Source organism: Lygodium microphyllum, chromosome 30, assembly GCF_053477565.2.
Source record: "Lygodium microphyllum isolate KBCC chromosome 30, Lygodium_microphyllum_v1.1.10, whole genome shotgun sequence".
Lineage (NCBI taxonomy): Eukaryota > Viridiplantae > Streptophyta > Polypodiopsida > Schizaeales > Lygodiaceae > Lygodium > Lygodium microphyllum.
Genome location: NC_141164.1, coordinates 18,428,882 through 18,456,339, shown reverse-complemented (window position 1 = coordinate 18,456,339; position 27,458 = coordinate 18,428,882). Strand labels below are relative to the sequence as shown.

General features: G+C 41.3%; 1 protein-coding gene and 1 pseudogene across 1 annotated transcript in view; one reads left to right on the top strand and one right to left on the bottom strand.

Annotated features, from left to right (window-relative positions):
* The window catches only part of LOC148009594 (UDP-Glycosyltransferase superfamily protein), a 111,413-nt gene extending 84,530 nt beyond the window's left edge, over window positions 1-26,883 (top strand). Inside the window, exons 6-9 of the mRNA XM_087673310.1 lie at window positions 24,922-25,084; window positions 25,480-25,625; window positions 25,709-25,875; window positions 26,359-26,883. Of these exons, the coding sequence (XP_087529436.1) occupies window positions 24,922-25,084; window positions 25,480-25,625; window positions 25,709-25,875; window positions 26,359-26,640 (758 nt within the window). The 3' untranslated portion in view covers window positions 26,641-26,883. The remainder of the gene's footprint in view (window positions 1-24,921; window positions 25,085-25,479; window positions 25,626-25,708; window positions 25,876-26,358) is intronic.
* On the bottom strand, window positions 9,860-11,123 carry LOC148009595 (uncharacterized; annotated as a pseudogene).
* Window positions 26,884-27,458: the final 575 nt, after the last annotated feature.

Here is a 27,458-nt window from a genome sequence, read left to right as displayed (position 1 = left end):
TAGAGGTGATGGGTTATAAATCTGTTTCAAGATGTTCATCATTTCAATTCTCTGCCTATAATGCGGAGAATGCATCGCAGTCATGAACATGATCCGGAACACCAAAAACTTGTTCCACGCCTCGTAATTCTGCAAGACAGTATCGAAGATGAGAAAATGTTTGGACAGGAACAATTTCTTTACCTCACTTCTAATGAAATCTTATGAAAACAATTCCATTGTAAGTCGGCTCTGATACCAACTGTAACGTGTCCACTAGAATCCTCTAGGACACGTCTTAGCAGTCCATCGGAAAGGTTGTCTAGAAAACTCCACCCGGCACTCCCACGGAATGTTGCGGGTTTTGCAATCTAGGACTTTCCGCGTCTGCCACGTAACGGAAGCGTCCTGGCCGTTCCCACTAGGATCGACTGGAATTGTTTGGTCATTTTACTAACAGCGACTAGCGTCAGACCTGATCGAACTACTTTACGCAGAAACGCCAGGTCTGAAGCGGATTCATGCTGCACTTGGTTCAAGGAGAATGGGAAACGAGAGGGATGCAAGGCTCGACCTCTCTGCCAAAATGCATAGTCCCATTCCGTTCCCCTAAAACAGCTTGAATCGGGTAATCGGTAATTCCGAGTCATCGTTCTCATTACTTGTTTCGGTGATGTCGATCGTCCTTCTGTTCGTCGAATGCTTTGAGAAAAGTTCCCGGCTAACCGGGACCACCCATCCGTAGGACGGACCCATGGTCCATCCTCCGCACTTTCCTCGGCTTATTTTAGTTATGTAATTACCTACCACATTAGTTTGACATATAACAAACAGCTTCCTTGATTAACCCTGTTAAGCACTGGTTCCTTCACGTAATCTTATCATAGGACATAAAGAAAACAATGCCAAACAACTTCTTTATTATCACTTTATCCTTTTATCTTTGCAATACAAGGAGTTCCCGCCCGTAGGCGTATTCATAATCTGCCCGAAGGCTATCCACTAATCCACCAGGGATCACTAATCCAAGTTTCCGCCCGTAGACTAGTATGCGGGCCTCGAGATCCGATCCCGAGTCACGTTAGTCTCTTGTGCAGGGCCCGGAAGGTGAGGGATTTACAGCCAGAGCCCCCCCTGGCACCCAAGCGTCCTCCTGCTCCAAGCAGAACTCAACGGAGAGACCTTTCACGGCGGGTTCGGTCCACGTTCCCGGCGCGGCTAACAACCCCTTGGTTAGGGTCAGGCAGGCAGTCGGGGGTAACTGAAACTGCCTCTCCCTTCAGGCCTTCAACCTGAAGTATTTAGATGTATTTTCATCCTTTAGTTCATTAAGCAAACATTGCAAACAGTGCTTTCTAAACTGTTACAAGCACAATCAATTTTCAGTGGTCGTTTAGTTGGCAAACTGTTAAGGAGTGACTCCTTTTTCCCGAATGCAACCCGCATTCGATCCGGAATCAATTGCAACTTGGCAAGATTCCTATCATTCTTGGGTTAGGGTCATACCCTACCAATACATTAGGTTTTGTTGTGGCAGGATCTAGCGACCTTGTCGCTTTAGTTTATTGTCTGGTCCTTTGCAAATACCTAACTTTCCTTTCCCTTGGCAATTATTCCCAAGGAAAGTGAGTAACAGGATGATTACTCATCCTCTTGTAAGTTAAATTCCTTCAATAACTTGCCAACCTCATTTCGAGAGATGACAAAAACTCTGTTGTGGACGAATCTCAAGTCTATACAATGTTGCAGCTTTTTGCACATGTATTGCATCTAATTTCACGGGATCATTCCACCCATTGCTTAGCGTTTTCCGGTCACGGAATTTACCTCCAGCCGAGTAACAGGGTTTTAGGGTATCCTCCAAACCATTCCTAGTTATGTTGGCCCATGGTACTAAAGATAAGCAACTCCGTCGGAGTTTCATCACTTTGAACGAATGATCCTTAGGATAAAACCTTAGATCATTTCATGTATGAAAATCCAATTGATTCGACATTTCATGAACGTGGGTAAGATCTTTAGATTCGCGGGTTTTGTCTTGGCAACCAGTGTAATGCTAGGTCGAATTATTCTTGCACTAGCCCTAGTTAACACTTGGGATACTTATCATATCGACTCAATCATGCCCATATGAATCCTTGTGGTTTAGTCAATTCAATTATGCTTGTCTTGCGACAAGGATGATCCTTCTAAAGGTAATAAACTAAATCTAACGGAGGACAATAGTTATAACTCCACCAATTCGCGTAAACATGCGGTTTATTGTATTTACGCAACACATGGTCCATGATAACTTTATCCTTCTCTGGTGCACGATAATCTGGGCACTAACTTTTCCTAGGACTACTAGGTCTTACATCAATAGTCATACCTACAACCTTGTTGTCTACACTTTGGCATCTTATGCTTTGACTCCTAAATGCGGCTCTTAATGAATGTCATTTTTTCGCATGACGACTACGCAATACACAACATTCTCCTAGCTACGAAGTAGTCAATGAAACTCATCCAAAGCTAGTGTTAACTTATTCCATCTTACATGCTATTTGCAAGTTCATAAGATCATCTTCGTACTCTATTATTCCTTTTCGGATAATACCTTATGGGGTTAACCTTGCCTCATGAAATCATTACGAGAAGGATGTTGCCTAACATGCGGCACACGCTTATTTCTACCATGTCTAGGACAAAAGAGAATGCACTTATAAATTCCATTTCTTTGCCTAAGTTTAGACTCATTACTTTGATAAGGTACGAAAACTACATGCAACTAGCCTTCTAAGGTGGATGACATATTTCAATCTTGCCTAATGTTCAAGAGATGCTTTATCAAATGTGTTTTTTTCCAATTTCCATATACTTTAAAATTAAGCGTAAAAATGCAATTTCCTTTATGAGCTAAGCGCGCCTAATCATGCGAGAATAACTCGAAGGAACCTGGACTTGAGGACTCGGGGAGATGTCCACTTGTACATTCGGAGATGAGCCTCCCGCGGTTGCACCTTGTGATCTTTTTGGGGCCATCGTAGGCGTAAATTCGACTTCCGATTTGCCTTTGTGGTCTACGGAGTGTCTTGCCTTGGCATGCAACCTTCCGACCTTTGCCTTTCCTCGTAGGCGGAAGATTTCTTTACAGGATGTCGCTTGCGGCAAAAGGGCTTTAAAGACTTATTGCGGAAGCCTTTTTCGAAGGGTCTTGGGGTTCTTTACGGCCTTCACCTTCCCCTCTTCAAAGTCCCGGGGAAGGGTATGAATGGTCTTTGGGAATTGTGGTGGGAAGGGGGCTTAAGGAGGCCCCCCCCTTAGAAGCTTCTAAAGAAGCTTCTAAGAAGCTTCTGGCTTTAGCAGCTAAGTCGAGGGGGGGGGTATCGTAGTCCAGCGGCGGCGGACTGAGGGCCTGGCGGCTGGCGGAGCGCAGCGGCAGCGTGGCGGCGATTTCCTGCACGGCGGCGGCTGGCGACGTCCTACACGGCGGCGACCTCCACCTCCCTCTCACGGCCCGTCCACTTCTGCACGGCCCTTCCTCTCTCTCTCTCTACCACACCCCCTTGATGGGGGGTGTTTATATAGGCATGGGGGTGGGGAAGAGGGCCTCCACACACGTGGAGGACTCCCCTCATGCAGTCCCCACTTCACTCCATCTTGGCCATCCCCCTCCCACTCCCTCTCCTCCAGCCATGCATCGGCTGGGGGAAGGGATAATAGTAGAAAAATTTGCCTTGTATTTATCCTATTGCCCTTCCCAAGCGGTCGTTCCCTTGCAATTTTTCGGTCCTCAACCCCGGCCTTTAATTCTCGACGTGGGACCTCATTTTCGAGCGTGCAGGGTGTGGATTAGGTTACCAATAATCACGAAGTAGGGAAATACTCTTGCACAGGGTTTACACGGCGTGCGGGAAGTTAATATTTGCGGTACGGGGTACGCGGAAATATTACAGAGTGTGAACACACATTAACAACCCTAAGGTTTAAGGGTTGTACTTTGTACTTGCACATTACACTCTTTTGAATATTGCATTGGGAGTCGTGTCTTCACTCTCACACTCTCTTCATTGTTAACTGTGTACTCTCAACTGAGCTTCGATCTGTCCTTTTTCTCACATTTGGTATCAGAGTTGCAGCTTAGCTGACCTCTTGGCCATCAGCAACAGCTTCTCGGCCATTGCCACTAGCAAAGCCATTAGCAGTAGCTGGTAGCTGGTTGGCGCCACCTACAACGCCTCTGCTCCGTGGCCTGCGCTGTTGCCCCAATCCTTAGTCAATCTGCTTCTCTTCTAGTTAGGCATCGCCACCAGTACCTTGATCGTGACATCGTTAGCTGAGCCGTTGTCCGCCACTCCTGAACGCTGCTTGTCCAACCTCCTCCAGCTCTTCAGTGTGTGTCCCCAGTGTCAAAAGATGATGTACCAGCGAGATAATAGGGTTTGCGGGGAGGAACACGGAGTGAACTCGGCAAATATGGAGAAGAGAAGAGATGAGAGAAGAAACTTTGATGAATGGAACGATGAAGTTTTGAATCATGGAGTGAATGCAATACAAGGTAATAAGGGTGCCGTAGCACAAGGAAGATGATGAAGACAGCCACGAACCATGAACCGCAATGTTCTCTTGAAGGGGTGTGAAACCGATCTATGACTCACATAAAGCAGTAGTTCCTTCAATTAACACTTGGTCTTTTCACAGACACAAATAGAGACCTCACTCCCTCGCTCAACACCAGATTGGCCCCGAAGACCAGCGCCCCTCTCGGTATTTCTTTATCAATTAAAAGATGGAAAATTACAAAAATAAAATGTTCCAAAATACATAACCTGTGAATAGTTGGTTTTCATATTTTTTGAGTAAATCCCAGCTGCATAAGAACAGCACAGCATGACTAGATCAACATCCCTTTTAGGAAAGCATTTTCTGTAACCATACCTCAATGATTCACTTGCAGAATTGCAGTCTGCAGATCTTTGAATTCACTATTATTACTGTCCAGCATGTCCACAACAACATCCCTTTTAGGAAAGCATTTTCTGTGACCAAAACTCAATGATTCATATGCAGAATTGCAGTTTGCAGATCTTTGAATTCATTGTTTTTACTATCCAACATGTCCAGAACAACATCCCTTTTAGGAAAGCATTTTCTGTAACCAAAACTCAATGATTCATGTGCAGAATTGCAGTTTGCAGATCTTTGAATTCACTGTTCTTACTGTCCAGCATGTCCAAAACAACATCCCTTTTAGGAAAGCATTTCCTCTGAGAATAGAGAGAGAGTTGACCAGAGAGAGCAAGCTCTATCTCCGTACATGAGTCAGAGACGAAGTACTCTCCATAGGTGATGAAACTGTAGCAATCTGCCCTCAGCTCCTCAAAACTTTATTCTTAGATCTGCCCCTTATGCCTATTACGTTTTTTTAAAATGCTCTCTCTCTCTTTTGGGAATTTGTGCCACATGGTATACATGTAACAATTTTCCCGTTTAAACCTTCCGGTATAAAATTCTCCATGATCGATGCAAAATTTGACCTCAGCATAGACCAGAGAATTAATCCTCGTGCAAAAATGAAGATAGTGATCAGAATAGATTTTGGGGTCCAAAAATAGTAACTCCCTAAATTCTAGGGATGGTGACCCCTGCATTCCTCAAGTTGTTCTAATCAACTTTTATCGTTGCAACTACATCAAAAAGTGTAATGTGGCTCATTTATGGTGACTTTTATTCCGTGAGCATTCTCACATGTGCATCTTCTGTCTTGGCCAGGCTCATTGTCTTGCACCATCTCCAGTGGCTAAGCATACAGTCCCAAACCATTGGCATTCTATTCTTCAATGCCCATTCAATATGGAACCGGTCCTAAGGCTCAGACAAACCATTAGTCCAATTTGTCCCAATGGTTGCCTCTTTTAGCCATGCAAAGATCCCGGTTTAATCCAAGAGAACGCTGGGGGTAAAAAGCAATAGCAACTAAAGAAAAGAAAAATAAAATATTTATATAAGTAAGGAAAGCAACTACAAAAAGTATTACCACCTAGTGACATAACCCCTCTCTTGAAAGAAGGAAGCGACCTCGATTGCATGCAACACATGCTAACGGATGACACAGGACGATAACAAGATTCTCCATATTATTAGTACCATCGCATGTATCACTTGCTATCAAATGACACGGAGTGATGGTAGGAGTTTCCCCACTACCATTTGTGTCATTGCAAGTTCAAGTCTCACATAGGTGGAGGATCACATCCTGTATCCAACTATGATTACTAGAAGTCTTTCTAATATACATGTTTCCAAATGCCACAGAGGGGGATAGCACGTATCCCCGAACTATTAGTGTCACAACATGTATAATCATTCAACTGAAGTGTAACAAATACAACTTCAAAGCACTGAGATGTCATTCAATGATACACATGTTAATGCTAAGTGTAAACCATACATTATGCATTATTCAATGAGATACAGTATTCAACTGTACAATAGAAAATGTATATTGCTTCAAAAAGCATTCTAAGTCACTGTAGATTCCAGTAAGAGAGCTTCCCGGTAAAGTTGCAATAACTGAGGTGCTGCTAATTCAGCCTCTTCCATCCATTTGGCATCCATTGGTGAATTGTTCTTGAACTTTACCAAAAATCTTCTTATAACTCTACCTTTTACTTTCCTATCCTTATGTGCCAGGATCTGCTTAGGAATTAGAATCTCATCTAATTCCTCTACTTCAGGTTGTTTCTCTTGAACCATATCTTCTGGCACTTCACCAATAAAAGGCCTCAATAGGCTCACATGGAATGCATTATGAATTTTCCAATTCTTTGGCAATTTCAGCCTATATGCTACGTCATTGATCTTCTCTGAGACTTGAAAAGGACCATAGTAACGCATACTCAGCTTTGGAAACAAACGTTTCTTGGTCTTTTGTTTTCTCAAATGTGCCTTTTCAAAACGTAATAAGACCCAATTATCCTTTTTGAACAAGAGCTCCGAACGATGACTATCAACAGCTCTTTTCTGTTTAGCTTGTGACTTTTCTAGGGCATACTTGACCTTTTTATATGGTTCTTCCCAATCTTTTACATAACGATTTGCTTCAAAGATATTATCTTTTGTCTGCAAAATGGGAGGCAATTTCTTTCCATCTTCCACAATCTCAAAAGGTGCTTTGTAGATGAGTGCACTGTATTATTGTATGCATACTCAACCAATGGCAAGTAGTGTACCCAAGAAGTCTTATGATCTGAAACATAACACTTCAGTAGATCTAAAACAATTGAATTTGCTTCTTCAGACTGTCCATCAGTTTGTGGATGGAAAGAAGATGAAAATTTCAGTGTAGTGCCTATGTTTTCAAACAATGCTTTCCAAAACAGGCTAGTCATTCTTGGGTCTCTATCACTAACAATTGACCGTGGCATTCCATGGTACTTGAAGATATTATGCATAAATATCTTTACCATGTGTTCTGACTTAATCTTTTTCCTTACAGGAATGAAATGTGCTTGTTTGCTGAATCTGCAAATGATAGTTCAGATTCCATCATTCCTTGAAGAAGTTCTTTGAAGATAAAAAATGAAATCCATGGCAATACTTTTCCCTGGTCTTTTTGGAATAGGCAGTGGTTGCAATAACCCTGGTGCCTTCTATGTATCAAATTTGATCTTTTGGCGTACAAGGCAAGATCTGACATATGCATCAACATTACATCTCAAGGCTGGCCAATAGAAGAAAGCCTCTATCGCTTTGATTGTAGCATTGATACCATGATGTCTGCATACGGTGGAGCATGACTTTCCAATAAAACTTTTGGCCTTAACTGTTTTGTAACGCATAGTCTTCCATGCATCATGATAAAGTCTTCTTTAAAATCATAATGATCATGATGTTGGCCATTGATCAAATGTTCATAGATTTCAGTGAAATCTTCGTCATCAGCATACTGCTCTTTCATATCATCCAATTCATGGTGATAAGAAATTGAAACAATTGACACTTGTGGTTTGTGAGATAAAGCATCTGTAACTACATTCTTCTTACCTTCCACATGCACTATTTGAAAATGAAACATAGATAAGAAATTTGCCCAACGCATGTGTTTCTCTGACAATTTAGCCTGTGTGAGAAAGTATCTAAGTGTTGATGATCAGTTTGCATTACAAAATCAGCACCAAGCAAATAGTACTTCCAACTAGAAAGTGCGTGGATCACAACCAATAACTCTTTCTCATAAATTTGATAAATCCTTTCAACGATAGAGTACTCTACTCTCGTATGCCACAACTCGGCCATTCTGCATTAATACAACACCAATGCTATTTCCACATGCATCATACTGCACTACGAATGGCTAAGACAGATCTGGCAAAATAAGTACTGCATCTGTAGTCATTTTCCCCTACAAACATCTAAATGCTGATTTCTCTTTATCAGTCCATTGCCATTTGACATCCTTCTTTTCAAGCGCATGTAAAGGAGAAGCAATCTTTGCAAAGTGTCTTACAAATCTTCTGTAGTAAGAGCATAGGCCAAGGAAACTGCGGACATCATGAACAATTTTCAAGTCTGCCCAAGAGACAATTGGTTCTATCTTTGCAGGATCCATCTTCACACCATCTTTAGAAACTATTTGCCCAAGGAAGTGAATTTCTTCCAAAAAGAATTCACTCTTCTTGCCATTAATGAGCAATCTGTTACGCTTAAGCTCATTAAAGATTGTAACTAAGTGTTTTCTATGCTCCTCTTCATTCTTTGAAAAGATAATCATATCATCAAAGAATGTGTCAACGAAACTTTGATAGGGGCGGAAAATTCTATCCATCATCTTGTTAAATGTAGCAGGAGTATTGGTCAATCCAGACGGCATGACTAAAAATTCATAGAGACCAAATGTTGTTCTAAAAGCAGTCTTATGGATATCCTCTGGCCTGATTCTGATTTGATGGTACCCACTTTTCAAATCAATCCTGCTAAACATTCTTGCTCCCTGTAATCGATCAAGAATGTCATCTATCCTTGGAATCTGAAACCTATTCTTAATCCTTTTTTGGTTCAAGGCTCTATAGTCAATACACATTCACTAAGAGCCGTCCTTTTTTTGAACTAGCAACACAAGTGAACAAAACAGAGAACTACTGGGCTGAATTAGTCCCTTCTCTAAAAGCTCATTAACCTGTGCCATAATCTCTTTCTGATGCGCTGCACTGACCCTGTACAGTGGCCTATTGGGCGGACTAGTCCCTGGAATAAGATATATGGTATGATCTTCAAGCCTCTCAGGGGGTATCTCTCCTGGTAACGAATCTTAGAAATAGTACAATGAATTTATCCAAGAAAGCCCTTTTACTATCATCTAGTACAGACACATTACTGTCAATTTCATTAACTTGTTTTGCAAAAACCAAGTATGCAGAAATATGATTTTTCATTACAAAAGTAATTGTAGAAGCTGAAACAATTGGGACAGACTCTCCTTTAAGCTTCACATCTAACACATGAGTCTTGGCCTTATGTATAAGAGTAATCGTTCTGCTGTAAGTATCCAAGATAGCATGCTTCGTGTGGCACCATGGAATACCCAACAGAACATCATAGCCCTCTGAAGGCATAATATGGAACTTCTTTGTGTCCACATAGCTCTGAATGTGCATACAGAGTTTGCCAATAATAGGGGTGACATGTTCAGTATGTCCTGGGCATGCCAAATCAGCCTGTCCAACTGGTTCCATTTCCTCGGGACGTATACCTAGCTTAGCTGCCAATGCTGGCGAGATAAAGTTTGCATGAGCTCCAAGATCAAAGAAAATAAGCACTGTGGAATCTCTAATATTTCTCCAAGCTCTGCACAATTCTATAGCATCATCAGCTGATTGATCTCCCACCATATTAGGCACTAAGTCAATGTTGGGCTTCTTTTTACTTGGCGCATCTTTATCCTCCTCATCTTTAGAAGATTGTTGTGGGCACTTAGAAGCAATATGGCCTTTCTTTCTTCAAATGATTTGCCAAAAAGTGGCCTCTTCTGTCCTTTACCCTGTTTAAAAGAAGTCAGGGATTGCTGCTGAAATCTTTTCTTCCAAAAAGACTTCTTTGTAAAGTTGGTCCTTCCTGGAAATTGCTTCTTCTTATTGCCAGGATTCTGCTTAAACTGAGAATCCTTCTTTTCAGTGCCTTTAAAGTTGTCAGCTTTTCCTTTCAACAATGCATTTGCCACACCAACATTTTCAATTAGCTGTACCATATTTGTAATCCTAGTCTTGGTACAATAATCCTTGATGGCTTCGGGCAAACCGCAACAGTACTTTTCAATTTGTTCTGACAGGGGCACTATCCTGTAAGAACTCATGGGAAAAAGTGCTTTCCAAAATTTCTTATTGTACTCTTCTAAATCCGTACAATTTTCCGCGTCCAATTTATGCCATGCAGTCATGACATCTACTTTAAACGTGTTAGTTAACCATGAGGCTGCAAACAATTGTTTGAAATGGACCCAAGTGGCAGGTGCATATCCTTGCATCAACAATATGTTCCACCACTGCAAAGCATTACCTTTCAAAAAAGTTGCAGCCTTCCGCATCTTAGAAGTCTCAGTAAAATTCCCTCCAGTGTAAGCTGCATCAAACTGCTGTATAAATGTCAAAGCTTTCAGCTTATCTTGCATACCATTGAAGGTTTCAAACTTTATTGCATGACCACCCTCTTTATAGTCTCTAGGCTTTGAACTTTTTGGTGTCAGGTTGTCATAGATAGGTGGCTGTAAAAAGGGGAGTCCCTTAGGTGCATTATCAGCATTCAATTCACTTGTCTTAGCTGCCATATGTCCACTAGGCTGAAAAAAACTAGCCATTGCATTTTGTACTCCAGGCATCAAATAAGGACTCTTGCAAAGTCTGATAACCGGGCTGTAGACCAATATTAGCATAAAGTGGGTTCACTGCCTCAATAGGCATCATTCGTGGTGGCCCTCTAGGCAAGTATCCCTGATAACCCATGGGTAATCCAACCATTGCTTGAAAAATTGACCCACCACCAAAGTAACCAGGATAAGTAGTGAATTGAGGAGGAATAGTGTGCTGTGCCACTTGTGCATAATTGCCTTGACCATTCACTCCCTGATCCTGTGCTTGTGCTTCTTGTTGCACTGGACCTGTCTCCATGTTTGGCGTCTTTTCCACATGCTCATGCACATTAGAGGTTTGCCTTTTTGAGTGCTCCATGGTATGAGGTGATGACTCAGCGTGACAATCCTCATTATGTGACTTCAAAATTTTTTGCATGCAAGGATTCTTTACAAGTTGTTCGAAAGAGCCAATCATACCGAGGAGTTGTGCCATAAACAAGGCCTCCTGTTCTTGCTCCTCATTCTATGGTTCAATCTCGGTTCTAGAAGGTGCTGATGCCTGTGCACCAATAATCTCTCTTCGGTGTCTATGAGCAGAAGAAGAACTCTCTTCTTCATGGGGGAGTTTTCCTTTGCCCTTATCCATGTCTGCCATCTCTCTAGTCCTGTAATCTTTGTAAAATCTGTGTGTATGGCCTTTTCACCCAAAACTGTCCGAGCTTAAATTCTTATAGAAAGGAATTCAAATCCCGAGGATGGAACCATGAAACCGGTCTATGACTCACATAAAGCGATAGTTCCTTCAATTAACACCTGGTCTTTTTACACACATACAAACAGAGACCTCACTTCCTCGCTCAACACCAGATTGGCCCCGAAGAGTGGCGCCCCTCTCGGTATTTTTTTATCAATTAAAGGATGGAAAATTACAAAAATGAAATGTTCCAAAATACATAACTTGTGAACAGTTGGTTTTCATATTTTTTGAGTAAATCCCAGTTGCATAAGAATAATACAACATGACCAGATCAACATCCCTTTTAGGAAAGCATTTTGTGTAACCATACCTTAATGTTTCATGTGCATAATTGTAGTCTACAGATCTTTGAATTCATTGTTTTTACTGTCCAGCATGTCCAGAACAACATCCCTTTTAGGAAAGCATTTTCTGTGACCAAAACTCAATGATTCATGTGCAGAATTGCAATTTGCAGATCTCTGAATTCACTGTTCTTATTGTCCAGCATGTCCAAAACAACATCCCTTTTAGGAAAGCATTTCCTTTGAGAATAGAGATAGAGTTGACCAGAGGGAGCAAGCTCTACCTCCGTACATGAGTTAGAGATGAAGAAGTACTCTCCATAGCTGATGAAATTGCATCAATCTGCCCTCGGCTCCTCAAAACTTTATTCTCAGATCTACCCCTTATGCCTATTATGTTTCTTTTTAATGCTCTCTCTCTCTCTCTCTCTCTCTCTCTCTCTCTCTCTTTTGGGAATTTGTGCCACATGGCATACATGTAATAATTTTTTCGTTTAAACCTTCTCGTCTAAAATTTTCCATGATCGGTGCAAAATTTGATCCGGCATAGACCAGAGAATTAATCCTTGTGGAAAAACGAAGATAATGACGCGAATAGATCTTGGGGTCCAAAAATAGTAACTCCCTAAATTTTAGAGATGGTGACTCCTGCATTCCTCAAGTTGTTCTGAGCAACTTTTATTGTTGCAACCACATCAAAAAGTGTAATGTGGCTTATTTACGGTGACTTTTATTCCGTGAGCATTCTCACATATGTATCTTCTGTCTTGGCCAGGCTCATTGTCATGCACCATCTCCAGTGGCTAAGCACACAGCCCCAAACCACTAGCATTCTATTCTTCAAATCCCGACTTAATGCAAGAGAACTCTGGGGGTAAAAAGCAATAGCAACTAAAGAAGAAAAAAAAATTCATATAAGTAAATATGGAAAGCAACTACAAAAGTATTACCACCTGTGACAGGGTGTGAGGGCAGTGGAGAGGCTGGAGAGAAGAGGTGACAGACTGAATGAATCAGTCGTAAAGAATGAATGAGATGGTAGCCTATAAATAGGCAAAGTCAGTTTAGAATGGCGCCCCCTTTTGGGGCTGCAAACCGTAAACGCAAATCCTAAACGCAAGACACAGAAACACAAAAAACGCAAACTGCAGGTGAAGGGTTTCTCAACACCCCCTCTTAGGCCCAAAAAGGGGAACAAGAGACGAGTGAGGTGGAGAGGCAATGCTACATGCTGAAGAATGCTCATGCATCAGGTGCCACTTGGATAGTGTCCCTTGTGGGAAAATTGTTCACTTGTCCAAGCGCCCTAGTACAAAGATGATGAAAACATGCAATGCATAGAAGAAATGTCGGACTGTGTGTGGTGCCAAGAATCATAAGAATATGCCCGTTACTCGATCTTAGGAGGTGGCTCCATGCTGACCAAGTGACCAAGGCAAGAAGAGAAGAGGAGGAAGAAGATGTAGAGGATCCCTAAGATCCAAGATTTCCACCTGAAAGGTAACCTGCAGCAAAGAATAGTAGACAGAGTGAACTAGAGAACTCGAAACTCATTCTCGGGAGAGAAGCCACTAGCTCCGTGCATGCATGCTGGAAGGAATACGAAGGCCTTGTCACCAAGTTGTAGCTGAACCTTCGAGTTCCCAATCTAGGTGGTACCGAAAGATCCTGGATATCAGTAGAAGGATCATTGGTCGAAGACAGCCACCCTAAGAAAGTAGAGGATGGGTGAAGAACTTCATGTGGAGTAGGTTCCCCCTCTGAGGTGGGAGCTGGAGGGGCTCCCGCTAAAGTCGAAGAAAAAGTAGATATCCCCTCTGAGGGCAAAGAAATAACATCTCCCTTTGAATCCCCCTATGAAGTGGATAGGGAATCCAAAAACTCATGGATCACAAACTCCGAAATGTTTGATGATTTAAAAAGTGCCACCGGTCGTGCCGAAGAAGGTATTTGGGGTGCCGAAGAACTCCCAGAGGTGGCCTCTCAAACCTGAGTAGTCGAGGGTGGGGCCTAGAATAAGCAAGAGATGGGCAATAGTCGTTGTCTCTTAGTGGAGCAGATTGGGTAGCCGAAGAAGAGGAAGGAGTCAAGCAACCACTATCTCTCGAAGGAGTGGATTGATGAGGAGACGGTATCAAACAATCATTGTCTCTCGATGGAGCGGACTACAGATCTGTAGGTCGTGGAAGCCGGTGTACCTGAAAATAAGTGGGAGAAGACTGTTGTTGGCATTGCGACGATCTCCAAGAGGTCGTAGTGCCAATTGATCCTCCATGTGGTCGAAAGGACTTAGTGCGCATCGGATGCGTCTTATTGCCTTGAGCATAGTACTCTGATAGCCGATGCAGGACGATCTCTGTGGCCCAGAAAGGAGAGGTGGCACAAGGAGTGCCTGGTGGAAGACGCATATACTTCGGAGGGGTGGGGAGGAAAGGTTGAAGTCAGCAAGCATCGATGGTGTGTCCAGTGATGCCACAGTAGGAGCACCTAGTAGTCTGGTCATTTGTTGGTAAAGGAGCTATGGGTACTAGTGTGCCTTGCTGAAGAAGGAAGAGGTGAGCCACGAACCATAAACTGTAATGTCCGCCTCAAGGGCTAGGAGGGCAATGGAAGGGCTGGAAGTAAGCTGTTGGTGGGAGGAGGATGCGACCAGCAGTAAGAGGTTGCAACCAATAGAAAAACGCAGGTGAGGAGAGAGAGACTAAAAATGTAGGCAAGGAGGGAGAAAGACTAAAAAAGTAGGAAAAACCAGCAGTAGTAGTCAGCATGCTAAAATCAGCTCCGAACAGTGTATGATAGACTGGAAACAAGCGCAAGACTGTTGTAGACAGCAATGGCCAGCTTGGACTATGATGTCCTCTGCGTCTGGGGTGTGGGCAGCAAGCTGAAATACCTGAAATCTGCAAAAACGAGATTGTTTTCTGATTGGAGAGTGATCAACAACAGTTGCTTTGCTGTAAACAGCTGCAAACTGCAGGTGGAAGGTTGGAAACAAGCGCCAGAGATTGTAGATGACAGCAAGGGACAGCTGAGACTGCAATGTCCTCCGCGAAAGGGGTGTAGGCAGTAAGCTGAAAACACTTGAAACTTGCAAAAACGAGATTTTGGTGTAGCAGAAGAAGAGAAGTGGATACTGAACCTGCCATTGGTCTTTGCCTTCACTAGAGTGGAGGATCTTTGCCACTATTTAAGCAGATCCGGCTCTGATAGTATGTGAAAGGATGACGTGCTAGCGAGATAGTAGGGTTTGTGGGGAAGAACATAGAGTGAACTTGGCAAACATGGAGAAGAGAAGAGAAGAGAGAAGAAACTCTGATGAATGGGATGATGAAGTTCTGAATCATGGAGTGAATGTGATACAAGGGAACAAGGGCGCGGTAGCACAAGTAAGATGATGAAGACAGCCACAAACCACAAACCGCAATGTCCTCCTGAAGGGGTGTGAGGGTAGTGGAGAGGTTGGAGAGAAGAGGTGACGGATTGAATGAATCAACTGTAAAGAATGAATGAGAGAGTGGCCTATAAATAGGCACAATCAGTCTAGGATGGAGCCCCTTTTTGGGGCTGCAAACCCTAAATGCAAAACGCAGAAATACAAAAATCGCAAACTGTGGGTGAAGGGTTTCTTAACACCTAGCAGTAGGCCCACTAGCGCCACCACTTGCTGCGCTTATAGGTCCGCCTCCAGAGCTAACTATGCCTTGTTCCGCTCACCACTGGTCAGCCTTGTCGGCCCATAAAGGAGATAAAATGAGAAATTTCTTCATTTTTTTTATCTAGATCAATTTTCAAAAAGGGGCTTTTGCATGGGTAGACTATCTCTGCTTCTACACGTGTCTGGGACACATTTATTGCAGAGATATCTTGAATTTCGGGCCAGAAATTTGGGGCTTTTTGGTTCAGCTCAGACATTGGCAAATGTACATCAGGGTTAAGTCTACAGTGGACTGAATTTGTGCATTTTGGACAACAAAATTTTGGGGCTTTTGCATTTTTTGTACTGCTAAACACTGTTAGTGCATTGGACAGCATGTACATTGGATAGTTTTGTTAGTGTGATCAGAATTGCTAATTACAATGTGGTGCTTGCTGTAATTTCTAGAAATTCTCAGATTTTCAGGCTGATTCAGCTTTAAGTTTTGCTCTTATGCTCTTTGAACAGTGACATTTACCATGGCTAATCAGGGACAAGGTGACGTATTCATATATGTATCCAAGGAGGATAGATTGGATGGCAACAACTATTCTCTATGGTCTTTCATGATGAAAAATGTGCTGATTGCAAAGAATCTTTGGGATTATGTTAGTGGTGAAGAAGTTCGGCTTGGAGTTGTGGCTCTTACAATATCTCCTCTAGGAGGACATGGTCCAAGGCCAGCTCAGCCCGCTCCAACTCAGCCACTCCCCTAGAGATCAGCAGTACAAAAGACTTGGGACACACGGGATGCCCAAGCATTGTCATTGATTGCATTGGTAGTTCGGAGGTCTATTATCTTGCACATACAGTTTGCAGCTTCTTCACAAGAAGCATGATTGACACTTGAGTAGATGTTTGCTGGAAAAAATGAGACACACATCTCTTTCTTGAAGAAAGAGCTCGAGAATGTGAAGATGGATGAAGGTGATTCCATGCAAGATCATCTTAATAAAATTCGGACTTGTGTGAGCAGCTAATGAATATAGATGAGTATTATTCGGATGCACAGTTGATCTCTACTACTTTGAATGCATTGCCGCCCTCTTATTTGGCCTTTCATACGGCCTTAAATCTTACCATGAGAAATTCCTTGCAGCCACTTACTTTCCTTCAATTGATTAGTTTGCTCTTAGAAGAAGAGCAAACAAGAAAGAACAATGGGGTGGATGTAATAGCCTCTGAGTAGACTTTTATGGTGAGGCAAAAGGGCAAGGATAGCTAGTCTAAAAATTCTCCATGAAGTTCTAGGAGTTCAAGTACTTCACAGAGCAACAAGAAATAGGGGGCACACAAGCTAAGAAGGGCAAGTGTCACTATTGCAAAAAGTTAAGTAATTGCATCACAGAATGTAAGAAGCGTATAGCCAAGGAGTTAGGGATGTCTGTTTCTGATGCACCTTCTACTACTACTGAGTACATATCTTTTGTTGTAGACCGTGACTATTGTTTCTACACTTGTAGTTATGACTCTTCTTGGGCTGATAGAGCATTTAGCTCTACTTAGATGTTGGCACTTGGTTCTTTGACAACGGTGCTTCTAGGCATATTGTATGCCACAGGGATTTGTTTTCCTCTGTTATTGTAGCTCCTGTTGGCAAGTGTGTGTAGTGTGCCAACAATGCATCTTACACTGTTAGAGGTATTGGGGAGATTGTGTTGATAGCCATTGATGGCTCTACTCTTTGCTTACAAGATGCATTATTTGTGTCAGGCATAAAGAAGAATTTGTTGTCCATTTCTTCTTTTGCAAAGTGTGGTATGTAAGTCACATTTGATGATGACAATTGTATGATCAAAGATAAAAAACTCATGACATTGTTTTTGACTGGCACATTATGTCATGGACTCTATGAGTTAGATACTTATTCAATTGATCGATCGGTCTATTTAGCATCTACTCTTACTCCTGCTATGTCACAGGCAGAGTTATGGCATGCTTGTATGGGACATGTCAACCATGGCAATTTGATGCTTATACAGTGTACACAAATGCTAGATGGTTTACCTCTCTTGGAGAGACCTCTTGAGCATATATGTGAGGGATGCATTTTGGAAAAAATGCATCGATTCTCGTTTTCTCGTGATGTTGCTTTTAAGGCAATTGCCAGATTACAGATTGTGCATTTGGATGTATATGGTCCCATATAGACGAAGTCATTGGGTGGTTGTTATTATTTTGTCACTTTCATTGATGACTTTAAGCGTTTTTACTGAGTCTACTCATTGGTGAAAAAGTCAGAAGTGTATGATGCATTTTTGGCTTTTGTTGTACTTGTTGAAAGTCAATTTGGTTGCACTCTCCATTTGGACCGAGGGGGGAATACATGTCTTCCATGTTGAATAATTTTTTGAAGCAGAAAGGCATTGTCCATCAGAACACTACTGCATATACTCCATAGCTGAATGGGGTTGCACAGAGAAAGAATCAGTTACTCATGGAGATGGCCAAATGTATGTTGAAAGCAAAGATTTTGCCACATGGTTTTTGGATGGAAGGAGTTAATGTGTGCTTGCTATGTTTTTAACATGTGCCCTACCAAGGCATTAAAGAATGTTACGCCTTTTGAGGCTTGAAACAGCTGGAAACCTTTTGTTGGACATTTTTGTACTTTTGGGTGTCTTGCGTATGCTCATATTCCCCAGGTACTAAGAAAGAAATTGGACAACAAGGCTCTTAAATGCATTTTTGTAGGGTACAACAATGAGAGCAAAGGATATAGATTGTATGATCCTGTCTCCAAGAAAGTATTTGCCAGTAGGGATGTGGCTTTTGATGAAAAATCAGATTTATCCCTTGCTGGTTTTGGTACATATCAAGCTACCAGTGATGTATTTGAAGGACTGCTACCCATTTCTTTTGGTGATACAATTGGAGCTTCAATAAATGAACATAATGTTCAGCCAGCTGCTCCATTGAGCAATGCAGATATTCAGATGACTGATCTGAATATTCTGCAAGATATTGAATTTGAGATTCAACAGAAGCTTATGCACAATCAGAAAGCTACGCAGATGCCTAGATGATACTTGTAGACTATGAAAGATAGTCATTTGGATGCTCCTATTGCTGGTCGTACTAGAAGAGAAGCTTGTCTACATGATCATGTTAATGGAGTTTGTTATGGCAGTACATACACTTGATGATCAGGAGCCTGAATGTTTTGAGGATGCACAACAAAGTGTACATTGGATGGCAACAATGCAAGCTGAATTTAATTTTATCATAAAGAATCAAGCATGGGATTTAGTGGCATTGCTTGTTGGGAAGAAAGCCATGGGTACAAAGTGGGTCTATAAGGTGAAAAGGAATGCAGATGGATCCATTGACAAGTATAAAGCCAGGCTTGTGGCCAAAGGCTATGCACAAAAGAAAGGCATTGACTATGAGGAGACATTTGCTTCCACATCCCATATGACTACCATTCGGTCTATGGTTGCTTTGGCTGCCCATCATGCTTGGATTGTGTATCAACTTGATATTAAGATTGCATTTTTACATGAGGAACTTCAAGAATAAGTGTATGTACAACAGCCCATTGGTTTTGCAGTCGACGGATTTGAACACTTGGTATGCAAGGTGAAAAAGGCTTTGTATGATTCGAAGCAAGCTCCCCGAGCTTGGTATACAAAAATTGATGCCTTTTTACTTAGCCAAGGGTTCGTCAACAATTCATCAAAGTCTACTCTTTATGTACGTAAAGAGGGGGTCATATGTCTTTATGTAGATGATCTTCTGCTCATAGGACACATGCTGATCAAATTTCAGCATTCAAACAAAGTTTGCAGCAAACTTTTGAGATTGCAAACTTAGGGCCTTTGCACTACTATTTGGGCATTGAGTTCATTCATGATGCTAGAGACATTAGATTGTCAGAGTCTAGATATATTGGTAGACTTCTTGAGAGGTTTGGCTTACAGGACTGCAAGCCATTTTGCACACCAATGGAGCTTGGACTCAAGTTGTTCTTGCATGATAATAGTGATTTGTTTGACATCCATGCGTGTGCTCCAATAGTTGGATGTCTTGTTTATTCATGCAACACAAGGACAGATATTCAATTTGTAGTTTCAGCCTTGTGTAGATATATGCACAGTCCACGCATGTCACATTGGCAAGCTGTGAATCGTGTATTTCGTTACTCGTAGGGGACTAGGACTCTTGGATTCCTTTATGCCAAGGGGGAACCACTGCAACTACATGTTTACAATGATTTAGATTGGGCCAGTGATTTTGATTCACGCCACTCTATGAGTGGAAATTGTTTCTTTCTTGGCTCATCTTGCATCTCTTGGCTTAGCAACAATCCATTGTTGCCACATCGTCTTGTGAAGTTGAATACAAAGCAACTTTCACTACCACAGTTGAGTGTGTATGGCTCAGATATTTATTGGCTGATCTTGATATATTTGTCACGGAGGCTTCTTCTTTGTTACCGACAGTTAGAGTACCATTATAGTGGCACGGAACCGAGTGTTTCATGCATGCATGAAACACATAGAGATCCACTATCACTTTGTCAAAGAGAGGCTATATGTAGGAGATATCAGCTTTATCTACTGTCTTGCCACCAGTAATGTGGCAAATATCTTCACCAAAGCTCTTCCTCGTGATAAATTTGAAGCATTCCGCAATGCTTTAAATTTGATCTCCTTTGGTAGATGATGATCCTTGTATATTGATTACTCTTCATTCTAGGGGGGTTTGTTGGGTTTGACTCGTGCTTATGCCCACAGAGGAGTGTCAGTGATTCTCGTAGGATACTAGGGTACTTTTTACTCTCCTTATGAGAGGTTCCCTCTCTTTCCCCCCCCCCCCTCCCCCCCCTCCCCGAGTTTTATTCTCCTTTATTTTTTGTGCTTATGTTATATAGTTAGGGCACTTATTGTGTTTTACACCTTTTGGGTGTGGACACACATTAATAACCCTAAGGTTTAAGTGTTGTACTTTGTAGTTGTACATTACACTCTTTTGATTATTGCATTTGGAGTCGCGCCTTTACTCTTACGCTCTCTTCACTATCAACTGTGTACTCTCAGCTGAGCTTCGATTTGTCCTTTCTCTCACAGGTTTGTTTCTTTGATCATGAGCATCTGGTTTCGCTTTCTAAAACCACTCATTGTATGGGCTTCTAGTTAATGTGACTATCTGAGTGTAAAAGTCTTAGTCATCTGAGCTTTCTGGTCAATCTGACCGTACGACTAAACTTTTAATATTTTGGGCATCTCGTCAATGATGACCCAAGTATAATTGTAGGGTATTCTGGCCATTGGCCACCCGTAAATAGAAAGATGAACATTTAATCATATTTTGAAACACTCAAATAATACAAATTGGCTTTCAAAGTACATGAGCATCAAATTAATTTGGAATCATTGAGCCAATATGTCTTGGTAGCAATTGATATACAAAAGGTTTGTTACAATCCTGGTTTGAGAAGAAGTGAGCCTATACTCTTGAAGAAGACGAGTGTTGAGGTGTCCTATAAGGGATTGTTGCAACTCTTGAACAAATAGCTTCTTGGGACCTTTTTCTCCATCAGTTGCTAAATGCATAACATTATGAAACAATCATAATGCTCATGAGAGGTTTAGGGAACAATCCAACAATATGGTGGTGGATCTTCCTTGCAATAGACCACTATCGATTTTGATGGTTCTCCTATGGATTTGATCACCTTTATTGACCTTAAGTTATGTAGGAATGATCTTATTTGTTGAGAGAGAAAATACAGAAAAGCAAATGGAAGGTAACTATTATAATAGACACAAGGTAGAAACAAAAAGGATTTGTGCATGCCAATGTCACTAGATGCATGGTTCTTCTTTATTTTTAGTTCTTCTTTATGAATTGTCTTCTTTTTTGTTAAAATGCCACATGCTCACAGCTAACAAATACAATAGTCCTTCATAGAACAAACTAGTCTATCGTAAGATTGAAAAGGCTATGATTTAGGAGGAAAGTCAAAGTCAAATATTTGAATTGCTTAACCTTCGATGCTAACCTTGAGGTCATGCATCTTTGCGAGCTTCTGCGAGAGTTAGGCACTCCTAGGATTGCAATGCTTACCACAGTCTATTCCAATCGCCAGAGAGCCATTGCCTTAGCTTGGAACTTGACCCTCCATTTGAGGACCAACCAGATTGGGGTTTATTACCATCTTATTCACGAGCAGATTAGACCTGGCAGATCTTCATCTAGAGTTCATTCCTTTATGGAACAGTGTTGTAGATGTCTTCAGAAAGGAACCTTGTTGATTGTTCATCGCACCTCTGTTTCCATCAGGCATCAGCATGGCCACTTGTAGATCTTGATCTTGTGCCACAGGTGCATGAGGGTTGAGGTTCCCAGTTAGGACTGAGGTTCCCAGTTAGGCTTGAGGCCCAATTAGGCTTGAGGCTCCCAGTTAGGCCACACATGACAAAATTGTACGTGGAGGATCATATTGCGAGGTTAGAGAGACCTGGCCTAGCTCTAGAGATTTTCTGTATAATAGCAAGAGTGAAGATCAACTGGTGCAAATCAAATGGTTTGTCATATATTCCTACTCTTGGGGGTTCACTTGGGCATCAAATGGCTAAGGCTGTTAGATACATTGGCTTTCAAGCGGGATTTGACGTTCGTGTTGATGCTATATTTTCTTTGGTGGATGTCTGCCCGTTTAGTTGGTTCTGCACTGGTGTCCCACTTTGCCCATAAAAGGAACCCGGACCCACCAATTCTACATCATTTATTGAGACATCATACATAGATTCATCATTCTTCCTTTATCTGTGTCCATTTTGAGTTGCTATGCAAAATGCACACACTTCTTATGGTATTAGAGCAATGGTTGCAGAGTTGATGACAATGAAGCAGGAGGACATCATCACAGATGATAAACATTCATGTGTAAGGCGAGTGCGTAGTTCAAGGCAAAGAGAGGCAACCTGATCATGTGACAATCAAATGTAGGCCGTGTGTCATCTATATGGACTTCTGCTGTATTATTGAGTTTGGATGGTCTTTAGAATCAGTTTTCTGGTAGAGATATAAGTAGCAGGTGTCAGTTTTTCCCAGAAATGACAGATTTTATGTGATGATTGGGCTTGTTTTGGAGACATCTTCAGACCACTTCCAGTCCTTCTGGCAAGGTTCAAGTGGACTGTGGATCAGCACGAGCTTTTGTGAGTTTTGCTTTCAGGTAGCACAATAAAGTAGAGCTGCCATATTGTTGTGCAGGATACAGGATACGTAATGGGTGGTAGAGAAAACCAACAGGGTTTGCAAGTAGAAATGCATTATTTATGAATGTTTGAACTCATAAATCTCAAATAGGAGCTCCTATGGAGAGTGATAGTGGACGCTCTCCTCTTTGAGGACCGAGACCAATTTATGCACTTGTTTAGGTTGTGCCATGTTCCTTGTAAGATGTGGTGTTTTATTTCTGTAATGTGGAAGCTATGGCTTAGCATTCCTCCATTGAGTAAGTGGATCTTTGGTGGTCTCATTTTTCGCTGTGCTACCTGAAAGCAAAAGTGGCAAAGGCTTGTGCTGATGCAGTCCACTTGAACCTTGCCAAGTGCAATGGAATGTGTCCGAAGGTGACTCCAAAACAAGCCCAATTGCCACATAGTACTGTCATTCCTGGGAAAAACTCTGGCGCATGCTACTTATATCTGTGGGAAAACTGATCCAAAAGACCATCCAAACTCAGTAACAGACCAAAAGTCCATATGGATGACATGTGGCTTGCATTTGAATGTCATGCGGGTAAGTAATGGGCAGTGGAGAAAGCCAGCAGGGTTTGCAAGTAGAAATGCATCATTTATTGATTGGTTGAACTCTTAAAGTTCCTTTCTCAGATAAGAGCTTGTATGTAGAGTGATAGGGGAGGTTCCTCTTCGAGGACCAAGACCAATTCATGCACTTGTTTAGCTCATGCCTTGTGCCTTCTAAGATGTGGTGTTTTATCTCTATAATGTGGAAGGCATAGCTTAGGCTTTAGCAATTCTCCATTGAGGGAGTGGATCTAGGGTTGCATTCTGTCTGTGGACGGATCCATATAGTACAATCCATCCAGTTCGGTCGGACATGTACAATCTGTCTAGTTTTTGTCCTTTTTTTTTTGAGTTGGTGTTTTTTAAAAACTGGATTTTGGCTTTACCCTTTTCCTCTTTATCCTCACTAAGCTCTACTTGTACCTCATTTACCACCTCCTCTTCTTCTAAGTTCTACCTCTCTCTTATGAGCTCCTCTACTCTTTTGACTTAGATCTCCTTCATCCACTTCTCTCTACCTCTACATTCTCCTCTTTCTCTTATGTTTCATCCCCGAACCCCTATGTGTAGATCTGTTTCTATTTCCTCTTCCTTTACCTCCTCTTCTTTCCCTTCCCCTACCTCTACCTATATATCTATATTCTTTACCCCTATCACAATGCCTAAGCTTGTTCATGAAGCCTTTGCATTACACACATCTCAGATCGAGTCTTAGCCTTCAATTTCTTTTTGTTTTTTTTCATTGTACATATTTTCAATATTATAAATGAAATTGGATCTTGGAAATTACTTGTGACTAGAGACTTGGATTTACATTTTGTCTCAACCTCTGGAGTCTTATGATGTTCATGACTCATTATTGAAAACTAGAGCAAAGACATTTGTGGTTTGTAAATTGTATTTGTATTGGGTGGATAATGCCTTGTGACACTTTATCTCATAGACAGCCACTCTCATGTTAAAAATAGTAGTATTTACTAGGCAAACCCTTAAATTTCTATGTATTTTTAATGACTGTACGAAACAATAGATTTTATCTGACATCTTTTTGTGTACTTTCGATACTGTACTAAGTCCATGTTCTGGACGGATTATACCTGATGACCTTGGTAGGATCCCATGAGGCACTTCGGGAGAAGAGGCTAGAGGATTCAATCATTTTCTATTTGTTCCATCTGTCAGGCTGTTGGCATAGGTGGATGACATGGAATGCCTTTAATAGTGATTCTCAATTGTCTCATAATGTTGGACTTCTCGTTTGGGAATTTCTCACTATAAGGACAGCAGAGTGTCAGCTAAAGTGTCTGCATACACCACAAGTATCAGCATGGGTCTTATATGCCAGCTACATGGCCAGCTGTACAGGTTAAAACAATAAACATGATCTGACATATAGTGCAAATGTCAGCATGGTGCTTATATGCTAGACATAGGGCCAACTGTACAGATTAAAACAGCTAACTTTACAAGGATGATGGCCAAATTTATGAATAGCACATGTAATGATAGGCGGCTTTTCAGAGTACATAGTTGAACTTTTGAGATTTTTGAAGGTGTGCACAGCACACAAGCTTGCTTTACTTTTAAATATTCTAACAAGCAATGATGCTAATTTACAGGGATGGCAGATTGCGTGCTGGTAAATAGTATGTTCACTGCAGCCACATTTGCTGCAACATTTGCAACTTTACACGCAATGGGGATTAGGCCAAGAGTCCTTTATCCAGCTGTAAATACAGATCAGTTCCCCATCAATGGCAGACTGCCATCAACAGGGCAAAAGTAATATTGCTGCTTCTTATGTATAATTCCTCTTTTTGATGTGTGCGTTGTTTATTAGAAACAGATTTTAACCCCAAATTGAGGATAATACAAGGTGCAAAATGCAGTTGTTGGTTCTTGAACATTCTGTCCTTGATGTTTGTGTTTCTTAGTGCTATTACATGAGGGATGATGATATGTGTCAAGATTGGATTGTAATAGTGCTTGTGAGCTCTTTATGTACTACATCATCCCTTGATCTTTGTTTGATCCAGTAAGATATAAAAAATACTCACAGCAACATTATTGTTCTTGTCTAGCCACATGTTTCTTTATGTACTACATCATCCCTTGATCTTTGTTTGATCCAGTAAGATAAAAAAGATACTCACAGCAACATTATTGTTCTTGTCTAGCCACATGTTTCTGTCCATCAACCGGTTTGAACGGAAAAAGAACATTGGTCTAGCTATTTCAGCATTTGCTTTGCTGCTTCATCACAAGTCAAGAAATGGAGCTTTGGCATATAATAGTGTAGAAGGATTGCAGCTTGTTATTGCAGGTTTGTATTTCCAGTTTTTGGAAAAGTGTTCTATTTTCTTTTTCTAAAGCTACAGTTGAAAGAACGGAGTTTATGTTTGGCAGGGGGCTACGATGAGCGTCTGAAAGAAAATCAAGATTATTTTGTAGAACTCAAACAACTGACTGTAGACAAAGGAATTAGTGAGAATGTGACATTTTTGCCGTCATGCTCAACTTCAAAAAGGAATGAGTTACTAGCTGCTTGTCTTTGCCTTCTTTATACTCCAATGGTATGTTTTGCGAATCCTTTTGTATTCCATCTGCTTCAGTAAGCATGAATTCAAATGCAGATCAAAAGTCTTCTCTTAATCAATTTGTTGATAAAAGAAAAAGGCTTTAAGGGCGTGGAACTGCGGATTGCAAGCTGAGGTAGTAGAGATTGTGCTTAATGTTGACCGTGCTAAACAAATGATACTGTTTAAAGTAGACAATGTGGAATTGCATTCACACTTTGATGCTTGCTCTTATCTGAAATGAGGGAAAAAGCAAGAGTCACATCCCACAAAAGCTATGAATCCCAGTGAGTACTCAAACTTTTAAAAAAATTGTCAGTGTGCTAGGAGGCAAAACTCCTGGCTTTAGAAGAGCTGAGAGCTTTAAAAAATAAATGCACAAAGGGTTTTACTGATAGATACCTCAAGTCTTGATGATCATTCTTCAAGAAAAAAGACATTCTTTTTGCATTTTGATATGATGTGAGTGAATGTTTGCAGGATGAACATTTTGGGATTGTCCCACTTGAAGCCATGGCTGCCCAAAAACCTGTCATTGCTTGTAACAGTGGTGGGCCCAAGGAAAGTGTTGTCAACAATGTTACAGGTTTTTTATGTGAGCCTACACCGCAAAGCTTTTCATGTGCAATGAATGTCTTGCTTTGTGAGCCTGAGAAAGCGAAGGAAATGGGAATCTCTGCTAGGCAGCATGTGGAAACTAACTTCTCTAGACATGTTTTTGGAGAAAGATTGAATAAAACTGTTGTGGATATGCTTATTTAGATTTGTACATCACCAAATGCTGTTAGATGTTCACAGTTGGCAGTAAATAGTGTATCTGTCGGGCTCATTGCCTTTCGGGTCATCTAAACTTTTTGCAACAGCACAACCAAACAAGGCCAATTAGATGGCATTGTACTGCCACTACGTTGATCATGTAAATTATACAATGACATTGTGCTATCATGGACTGGTGTCTTTTTAATTTCAATGCTCCCTTTTGAGCAAGTTTTTTCCCAAATCTTACACTTCTGATGTAAATCTGCCTGTCTAGTTTTTTAAAACTAATTGGCCTACCCACCCAAGAGGTGGTGGAGAGGTTCGCCAACACTTTCCCCATAAGCAGGAAATGGAAAATTGAAAGATGTCATTTCATAGGCATAGGAGCTTTATCTGGATTTTTCATAGCTCTTTTACGTATCATAACCTACACAGGCTCACAATATCTTTTAGATGTGAGCTGGTTTGCTAACTTTGTAGTTTTATAACATACACAGTCTCACAGGGCACCTCGGCCTTTTGCAAAGGTTAATAGTTCTTTATTCTTTCTTTCTTTCTTTCTTTCTTCTGTCTTTGTAAACAAGATCAACTCTCTCTCTCTCTCTCTCTCTCTCTCTCTCTCTCTCTCCACAGCCAAACTTTAAGTTTACTGGCTTGTTGCTGTTCCAAAATGTAGTATGAATGTAGCATATTATATATATGTATTACACTGAAGTCCAGATGTCAGAGCATGTACTGCTCATGTTTGTTTGAACTTTGTTGAACATAGACAGCAAAAGGAGATATTACATACCTTATTCATATGTATAAAAGAAGCTTGT